Source organism: Echinops telfairi, unplaced genomic scaffold (assembly GCF_000313985.2).
Source record: "Echinops telfairi isolate 266 unplaced genomic scaffold, ASM31398v2 ScPeMD7_9;HRSCAF=40, whole genome shotgun sequence".
Classification (NCBI taxonomy): Eukaryota; Metazoa; Chordata; class Mammalia; order Afrosoricida; family Tenrecidae; genus Echinops; species Echinops telfairi.
In genome coordinates, this window is record NW_022103906.1 from 75,044,517 (window position 1) to 75,055,003 (window position 10,487).

Here is a 10,487-nt window from a genome sequence, read left to right on the forward strand (position 1 = left end):
ATATTTGTATATGTACATGTCTTTATCTAGAGCTCTATAAATACCCTTTGCCTCCCAGCTCTTTCCTCTATTTCCATTGATTCTCCTCCTGTCCATGGGTTAGGTTTTAAATACAACCGATGGCAGGAATACTAATACATAATGAAGTCAATCAGATAAGCCTAACTAATGCTGACATCAATTGATCAGGAAACTCACTAGCACTTGGTGGCCCAGGAAAAATTCTTGCAAATCCAGCAACCTCCACCAGGAAGCCTAAGGAAGTGCTATCTACCATTGTGAGCAGCATCAGCAAGAACCGAGTGGATGGCCCAGTGGTACCTGGAAGCTTTCCTCACCCTGAGGACATCTCTCACCTCCTTACCCAGCAGCAGCAGGCCTGGGAACTATTCCAATCCATTCTCATCACCCTGAGGACATCTCTCACCTCTTACCCAGCAGCAGCAGGCCTGGGAACTATTCCACTCCATTCTCATCACCAGCAATCATAAGCACAGTGGAAAAAGCAGCCCAGAATACAGGCCTCTCTACAAATTAAATATTCTTTGGAATCACAGTTCACAGAAGTAGGCTAGGATCTATCTACTGCCCATAGGTAAACTTAAGTGACCGATAAACTAGACGTTTGATTAAATAGGATCCAAAGTTGCTTAACAACACCCAAAATGTCCAGGATACTAACGAAAGTCATCTGTGATACCAAGAACCAGGAGAGTCTCAGTTTAAATGGGAAACGATAATCAAATGGCACCGAGACCAAGAAGACTCAGATGTTGGAATCAAGGAATTTAAAGCAGTCAATATAAATTTGCCCAAAGGGACAAAAATTATCTTGAAACATGAAAAAACAGAACATTTCAGCAAAGAAACAGAAATTATTAGGATGAGTAAAGTAGCAATAATAGATTGGAGAAACAGAATGACATAAAAAATGGCTCAATAGTAGAGTGGAGATAAAAAGCAAGAACCCATGGACTTGAAAAAAAGAGTTCCACAATTTTTAAAACCTGAACAAACAAAAAAATGAACACAGCCACAAAAACCTGTTGGACTATCACAAAAGGTCTAACAATTCCTATCATCAGGGTGTAAACGAGAAAGGAAACAAAGAATAAAAAGGGGGGGGCAAAGAAGTTAAAGAAATATTGAAATAGTTTGTGAAAATTTCACAAGTTTAGCATAAGACAAACTTTCAGCAGCTTCAACAAGCTGAGGGAACCGCAAAGTAAATGTAAAGATGATCATATTTAATTACAAATCATCATGAGATTTCTGAAATTTAAAGGCAAAGAACATTCTGCAAGGATCTATCGGTAAGTGATGCATCATCGATACTGCACTTATCAACTTGAACCAGTTGATTTCTCATCTGAAAGCACGGAAGCCAGAAGGATGTGGCACGACAATTTGCAAAAAGTGAAAAGACCTGCTAGCCCTACGTCCACTAGCCAGCGACAGGATCGTCAGCGAGGAAAGGGTAAATAACGAATTGTTGCTAGCAGACCCACCCTCAAAGGAGAGTTGAGGAGAGCGCCAAACAAAAAGGAAATGGCTTGTATTAAAAGGCTTGTAAGATCAGAAAGGAAAGAACAACAGACGATCATTCGCTTCATGAGTTTCTTAAATGCTATTTGATGGTTAAAGAAAAAATGCCAACATCATGTGATAGGGTACTCTACGTATATGAAGAAATTATTAAAACCTTTGTACTTACAAAGTGGGAATGATTCATTGAACTACTTTTAAAACTAAACAGTAGAACCACTGAGACAAGTGTGGTTGTGACATGCTGTGGAGTCCGTTTCTACTCATACTGACCCTACGTACAACAGAATGAAGGGCCACCAGGGCCCATGACAGCCTCATCATCCCTCCTACATTTGAGCTCATTTTTGCAGCTACTGTGTTAATCCATTTCATTGAAAGCCTTCTTATTTTATGCTTTATAAGCATAATTAATAGCCTTTTCCAGAGTCTGGTCCTTCCTGATACCATTTCCAAAATACTTGAGATGAAGCCTAACCATCCACGCTTATAGTCCAAGACAGATTTATTCTTTCTTCTGGAAGTCCCGGGTCTATTCAACATTCTTCACCAACACCTTAATTTAAATGCACTAATTCTTCTGTAGTCTTCCTTCCTCGGTGTCCAGTTCTCACAAGCCTGTGAGGCCAGTGACCATGCCAGGGTCTTCTCAGGTATACCTTAGTCCTCAAGTTACATCTTTACTCTTTAAGACATTAACAAGGTCTTGGGCAGCAGATTGGCCCAATAGGTTGTTTGGCTGCTTCCATGGGAGTCAAATTAACTCCTTGACAACTTGCATCTTTTCTCTGCTCCTCAGGATGTTGTTTACTGGTCTAGTTGTGAGGATTTTTGTTTTCTTTACATTGAGGTGGAATCCAGTCTGAAGGCAATCGTCTTTGATCTTCATCAGTAAATGCTTCAAGTCCTCCTCACTTTCAGCAAGCAAGTTGTGTCATGTGCATGTCACAAGTTGCAACTGAGCCTTTACCTTCCCTCAACCCTGACACCGCATTCATCAGACAGTGCAGCTACTCGGATTACTTGCTAGTAGATGGAATAAGTAAGTTAAAAAGACCTAACTGTGGTGCACACCTCTCCTCATTTAAGGAACACAGTATCTCATTCTGTTCAAACAACTGCCTCTTAGTCTCTGTACAGTTCCACATGAGCACAATCAAGTGTTCTGGAATTCTCATTCTTCACAATGTTACTCATAGTTTGTTAGGAATATTCACAGCAGATTCATTCATAATTGCCAAAACTTGAAAGCAACCAAGATGTCCTTCAATTAGTGAATAAAATGCAGTAGACCCATACAATGGAGTACCACAAAAATTTAGAAAGTTATCAAGCTTCAGAAAGACATGAAGGAATCTAAATTCACATTACTAAGCGAAAGAAAACAGCCTAAGAAAACTATACCGTGAGATGCTTACAGAGAAAGTTTCCAGGAGTTCCAGAGAAGGGTAGGGATGAGACGGGTAGGCATTTTTAAGAAAATGAACTGTTTCAGCATGAATCTGTAATGGTGGATACCAGTTTTCCAAACCCACATTTCTGTGCAATATTCCTGTAAGTCTAAACCTGCTCTACAAAATAAAGCCTGTTTTTAAAAGATGGGTACGGGGTCTTTCCCCCAAAGATTTCTCCAAATTGTTCTCCAAACAAGTGACTAATAAGCACGTATATAAAGATACTTAACATTATTATCCACTAGAGAAATGCAAGGAACAACCACAGTAAGCTATCATGTTAGGCCCATTAGAAAGATTATCGTACAAAAGACAGAAAATAACAAGCTTTGGTGATGAGGCTGATAAACTGGAATTCACAAAACTCACTGGTTGGAGGAAAGTAAAATAATGCATATACTTTGGAAAGCAGTTAACAACTCCTCAAATTGTTAAACAGAGTTATCCAATGATCCATCAATTCCACTCTTAGGTATACATCCCAGAGTAAATAATATAAAGCTCCACAAAAATTATACACAAAGTTCATAACAGCATTTTCAAAGCAATCAAAAAGTGCAAACAACCCAAATGTCTATCAGCATTGGTAAGTGAAGAAATAAAATGTGATGGAGCATTCATTTTTATCGGGCAATACAAAGAAATGAGTAGTACATGCTCTTATATGAACAAACCTTGAAAGCATTATGCTAAGTCAAAGAGGTCAGTTAGAAACACAAAAACACACCCATTCAAGGAGGCTTCACAAAGTGCATGGACAATTGGAATAGGAAGATAATGCTATTTTTCACATGGACTTTTTGAAGCCCCTTCATAATTATTCAATTCTGTGTATATGGTATACATGATTTAAACATCATTTCCCCTGAAGGTAAGGACCATGGGAAATCTGTATATCCCAGGTACCTAGAGTTTTTTTCATGTTTGTGAGGACTGTCAAAATAAAACAAAATTTAAAATTCAAGCATATAGTGTTACTTGACAAAAGAAAAAATATATAAACAAATCACGATCCTATCATCTCTGCAACTGTAAATATCGGGGCATCAACTTGGGTGGGGATTGGGTAGCCGTTAAGTCATAAAAGAGAGCCAACAGAAAGGCAGTGTCAAACATGATACCCGCATCAAATGCTACGGCTGCCAATCAACTAGTTCCTGCATCTAGATTCAATATCAACTGGCACCATTCTGGCATCACAATTATTCCCGATAAAATTTGGCCATTTGTAGCCAAGTCACTTCAACCCTGCTCATCCCTGACACTCATGGTCTAGACAAAAAGTTAATATCTTCAGTCACCTGGCCCTTTGGTTGTTCCCCTAACTCTGTCCCACCATCCCCACCTACCATCATCTTTCCTCTATGCTTTCTGGAAACAACCTGCTATTCAGTAAATAACCTGTCTGAAAATTTTCAAAGAAAACGCTAACTTTCTGCACTAGCAACAACTTGCCTTTTCCCAGTGAGACCTACTGCCTCTGTCTTTCCGCAAATTCCTACCTTCTTACAACACTTCCCTTACCGTGATTTTCTATCTTCCTGAGACAAACAATAATTCCTTTTTGAGGTTCAGCTCATACAGCTTCTAGTCCACCCTCCTCCCACCACTTTCTCTTGGCAACTCAGTTACTCCTATTCATTTTTGGGGTTTTTGTTGTTGTTGTTAAGACTTCAAGGTCTAACTCAAAGCTTTCCCTAAACCCTAAATCTTCCACCTACATCAATCAGAAAATATTTAAACATAGTTAGCTAACTGAATAAGGTAGCCTCAAAAATCTCAGCCAACTCCCGCCAGTGATCTTCATTCAACATCTGCTATCCAATCCACAGCTGTTTCCTTCAAAGTGATCATGAACAATCAAATCTACTAGCTCTTAATACACATTCTTCTAGCTCTCAAGTTAACTCTTATCTATTCAGCTTTATAAATAAATCTCTGTTCCTTCTAAAGTCTCCCAGACTAACAACTATGCAGGCTAATCAATGCAACTCTTCTCTCATTAAATTCCTACTACTATGTCTCCCTCACACCCATTCAACAAATCCCTCCACTAAAGAGTAATACTGTAAAATCCATCCTTTCCATTTCTGTTTTAGTTAAAAACAACAACAACAAAAAAAACTGCAGATTTATATAGGTTGGCATTGTATTTATAGAAAAGTATATTTTTAATCACCTGGACATCTATCACCTCCTTTTCCTACATACCTGCTGACAGTCTGAGAGTCTTTGATGCACTCTCCGGAGATACTCGCAACATTCTGAGATCTGACGAGTGATATTCTGACTCTCTGGGTGTCTCATGAGAACCAAACGAAGACAATGTAGATGAAAAAGACCGATCAGCACTCAGATTAGAGTGGTCTACCTATAAAAAGAGGGAGAAAATGAAGAAAGCAAAAAAGATGCTATTAATTTCAGACTTCAACTGCTTCAAAGGAGACCTATACCTCTTTTTCAGAAAAATTGTATTTTCAACCCTGCAATTTAGCAGTTGGTCAGTCAACTCAAAGACTTTACAAATTACCCAGAGTTTCTGGAAGGTTGGCTGTATAGAATACTCCAGGCAGAAGACCTAAAATGTGTGCTATTCCTCAAAAATTTACTCCTTATAATAATATGATTACTACTGTAATCATACTAATGTTATTAAAATATGACTAATGACTTGGATTATGGTCTGATTTCTGTCAAGGACTTTGTTTTTATGAGAAAGGAGTGTGTTGTGAAGAAGAGAAGGGTAATGGGGGAAGGCAGAACCTTTTCTATAAATGCTTAGAAGGAAAATAACATTGTGTGATCGGTTACCAAAGCACACAGCAGCCCTCAAACCTCTTGAAACAAAGGTGGTGATGGTGGTGCTGTGTGCCATCAAGAAGCTGGTGACTCACAGCAACAACTGCCTCTTGGGGTGCATGTCGCTCCAGAGCAGCTAGAGTTCACACCGCCAACCTTCCAGTTAGCAACAGAGGACTTCACCCCATGCTACCAGGGCGCTTTCAAAACGCACACAGGGAAACATTGATAGTGAAGTCAGTGAACTGCTAAAAAGGAAGTTCCTTAGTGTTACTAGATCGCACAGATTCTTGCTAGAAAAACACACATCTGCACCACGTTGCACGAAATTCACAATGTACACACACACACAAACTCGTTAATTTTCATAAGATTTGAGGGTGTGTATTTAGATTCAAAATTTTCATGAACAAATACCATTATTTTTTTCATTCAATTTTCCTATGAATTTTTTGGTCTCTCATGTGTAAATATATACTATGTACCCTATTTATACACAGCCACATGCGCGCGCACACATATACACATATATACATATGAATATATCAAGGGGTTCAAACGTTCATGGAAAAATAAAATGAAAAGTTAATGGAATATTTTCACAAACTATTTTCAAGCCCCCTCTTATATATGGACCCTGGAGAGTGCAGTGGGTTAAGGACTCAGCTGCTAACCTTAAGGTAGGCAGTTCAAATCCACCAATTGCTCTGGGGGGTGAAGATGAGGCTATCTGCTCCTGGGAGATGACCTTTTCCAAGAGACTACAGAACTCACTAAGGCTTATGGTCTATGAAACACAAACATATTTACACCAACCACAAACAAATGAACCACAAACTATCCAAATATTTCTGGATAGTATTTAACAAACCATGAGTTGGTAGTAGAAAAATATACAGTGAACCCTCGTTTATCGCGGTTAATTGGTTCTAGACCCTACCGTGATAAATGAAATTCCGTGAAGTAGGATTCCTTATTTGTAAATCAAATATTTTTGTAGTTAGAGCATAGAGGACATGAAAGAACACCCTTTAGTCACCATTACACTTGTATTACCCAATTTATTAAATGAAAAAGGGAAAATACAGTAAAACATTTTGGACGTTACAATTATCATTTATTATTTATTATATTATTTATGGCATCAAGCGTGTACAGTATGAGCCAATCAGTGGCAGTAATGACAGAGCATGCGCTGTTACGCAAAAACCGCGATAGAGTGAAGCCGCGGAAGTCGAAGCGCAAAGTGGCGAGGGTTCACTGTATATATATGGTTCTTTTACATTCATCTCCAATTTTAAATGAAAACTTTCTTTTCCCCTACCTCACAAAAAGTCAAATAGAGAAATTTACAGACTCTCCACAATGGGCACCTTCCTTAGATGGTAGCTGCAAAGTAGGCTGGGAGTACAGGGAGCCAGAGTACATTTCTACATTATCCACCAGCTTTTCCAAAGCTGCTAGCTCAATGCACTCACCGTCAAGTCACCGTAGGCCTATGTCTGGGAAACAGGAAAAAGTAAAATAAAAGCAAGTAACAATATTACTTCCTGAAACAGTACTGGAGAGGCCCTTCCATTGTTTCCAGCTTGTCTCACCTCTCTTAGTAGTTCAGCAGCTTTTTCCTTGCCCACAATTGCATGTTCCTCTAGGATACGGTAGTCAGTATCAACATCCAGAGTAATGATGTCAGACGTGGCCTTCCCCAGTGGGTGCTCTACAAAATAGAAATCATTTTGCAAAATTCTATTGTTTAGTAACTGAACTTGGTTCTGTAGGCTGAGGAATTTCACCTCTGCCTCAATCAGCTCGCAGCAGTTTCTCTCGGCAGACTCTAATAGGGATACACCACTGACCAATAGGAAGCACCTGGTGACTTTTCATCACCCGCCACCCAAACTTGCCCAGTAGCTACTTCCCACACCAGCAGAGACACTGCCAAAAGTTACCAAACTAGACCTACCAACCTTACCCAATGGTGAAGGTGCAACTTCTTCAGGGGTTAAGGGCTTTAATCCCTGTAAAAGCAAAGTCTCTGAAGAGGATACGTTCACTGGATGAATGTCTGAAGAGTCTATCATCTCGGCGAGGTCAAAAGCGGACACAGACTTTATCTTCCCAAGGGGAAGAAATGGTTCGTGTCTGGTGTCACCCTGGATTAAAACTGGCTGTGTTCTGTCAGGACCAACAGACTGCCTATGAGATGTTTCACTTAAAGGAGATGATGTGGGCTCTGCAGTGAGCATTTCCTGAAAAGTATTAGGTTGTGGTTTCAAACCGGGATGCCAGTACAAGGAACTATCGTCGTCCTCTTTAGGCAACGATGGTTTGGGGGCTGTTGGTTCAAACACCCCGGGGGTAGACTGATAGCGTGGATGACTAAGCTGGCCAAGTAAAGATTTTTCATCCTTATAACTTGTTAAGGAAAAAGATGGATCTTCTGCTGCCTTTTCTGGACTGTCATTTGTCACAGACTTTGTGTTGTCAGTTTGGATCTCATCGGCTGCACTCCCCGTCTGGGAAGGCTCGATAGAGGCAATAACTGCCTCAAAGGCTACGCCTTCCATCGCAGCAAGGTTTTTCCCACCAGAAATGGACGTTTCCTTCTGGTTACTGTCCTTTTGGAAATACAGTTGCTCTCGTGCCTCACCCAGGTTGGGTGGAACAGTCTGAAGAGGGCCCCCAGGAACCTCCATTGTGGAGGTTCCATGACTCTTGGAGAGGACGTACGCTTCGGAAACTCGGAAGACGTCACCAGGAAGTATGAGATGCGCAGCCTGCTGCATTTCTAAGAGTCGCAGATGCACCGCTGAAGGTATTTGGTCATCGCTCACAACTCGTTCTTCCCCCGGCCCTGCACTTCTTTCATTACTCTCCAAAGAACCCGTTTTCGGTTTCACCTCCTTTTCAGTCGGAATCCTTAAATAAGTACTCTCAAAATAATGGTTATCAGATGTCAAGGGAACCTCTTCGCTTCTTTCCCACAAATACAAGATGGAATTCGGCGTTTGATTGTTAAAATGGAAAGTGACTTCACGTGGAGAGGACGCTGGCTCTGTACTGACTGGACTTGCTTTTGGCTGGGGTGAGGCTCCCTGTGTCCACCAGGTTCTACTTGAATGAGGGTCACCAGACATGTCATTTCCCTTGGGAGTTTCGTTTTCATCCACTGTGTCAGATAAATCTGAAAAGGAGTCATGGTCCTTCCTGTTTACGCATGTTTCAGACTGCTGCAAAGCTTCCTGTTCCCAACACTGCATATACGAACAAGCACCGAAACTATCGCTTCCTTTGAGAGTTGCGCTTTCATCACTTAGATCAGAAAAACTTGGAGAAGAAATCAGATCTTTCCCAGCTGCCTTGGTTTCTGACTGCTGTGCAACATCTTGTGTCTTCAATGACATATATGAACAAGGTGCATCGTAACTATCAGAGTCTTTCGGGGTTTTCCGTTCACCAGCTACGGCCTCTTCATGAAGCTCTTCTTCAGGAAATAAAAAAGAGTGCTGAGACTCCCCAGCAGTGCTCCCCGTAAGCGGGTACTGAGATAAACTGAAGCAACTGTTAACTCGATCTGAAGCTACTTCTGAGGTTGCTTGTAATAAAGCCTCATTAACTTCCGACGGTCGCGAAAACCATTCAGTGTCTTCAGAGCGATCAGGAACTCCCCTGAAAAGATATAGTTAGGAGTAAGTAAATTACACATTAGGAGCATTTCATTTTAAAATATTCTGATAAAAGATACAAAACATACTATGTCAGTAAAATCACAATTATTTGAAGTGTGTTGAAACAAAGTTCTACCAAATCCAGGGGTACATATGTTAGCCAACTAAAAAGGATGGGGGGGGAAAGGAGGAAAGGGGAAAAAAAGAAAACAATGAGTAACAGGAGCACAGAGCACTAAACCACCCAAGGGGAGGGAATTGTTTATATCTCCACAGGGAAAGAGGGACCAGACTACAATCCAGAGCTCCAAGATGTGAATGCAACATGCCAGCATGGAGTAGGGAAACAGTGGAGAGGTCTGAGGGGCCGGCCCCAATCCCAACTACATGGACACCTGCCCCTCCCTTCAGAAGACAGCACTGAATCTGCAGCTCAGGGAGAGGGACATGTCTGATCAGATCACACGGGACATATGAAGGGGGAGGAAGAGATAGTGGAGCACATCCTGGCCCACCAAGCCTTGACAACGAGATTCCCGTTCAGAGCAGCTGACCCACAAAGAAGACCTCAAGGCTAGCCTCACTATGAGACACGACATCCCTCACTGAACCATAGTCCTACAGGGGACAACACTGGAGACACAGTGTGGGAATTCTGCCCGATCTGATCCCACCACACCGAGGCAAAACACTAAGGGCGTGCAACAGGACAGCAAGGGGAACAGAACAACAAAGTCCCCAGGGAATACCAAAAATGGACTTTGTGGCCAGGGCTTGGCGCCCCATCAGACTCGACCAGAAAACACTCCTAAAGGCCAACAAACAGTCCTTGATCTAACTACAAGCTTTTCTTTCTTGTTGTTGTGTTTTCTTTTGTTTTTTTGTCATTGGCTTGTTGGTATTGCTGTTTTGTTTTCTTTTGTTGCTTGGTTTTGCTCTGCCTTGTTTTTTGTGCATGTTATTATCTCCGCAGGTCTTTTAAATAAGACAGGCTGGATGAACAATCTGGAGGAGAAAACAA

General features: G+C 41.1%; 1 protein-coding gene across 1 annotated transcript in view; it reads right to left on the reverse strand.

Moving 5' to 3' along the window:
* ALMS1 (ALMS1 centrosome and basal body associated protein) overlaps positions 1-10,487 on the reverse strand; it is a 99,397-nt gene that overhangs the window by 79,637 nt on the left and 9,273 nt on the right. The window contains exons 4-6 of the mRNA XM_045286583.1: positions 7,771-9,467; positions 7,397-7,515; positions 5,211-5,370 (exon numbers count right to left, since the gene is read on the reverse strand). Coding sequence (XP_045142518.1) covers positions 5,211-5,370; positions 7,397-7,515; positions 7,771-9,467 — 1,976 coding nt within the window. The remainder of the gene's footprint in view (positions 1-5,210; positions 5,371-7,396; positions 7,516-7,770; positions 9,468-10,487) is intronic.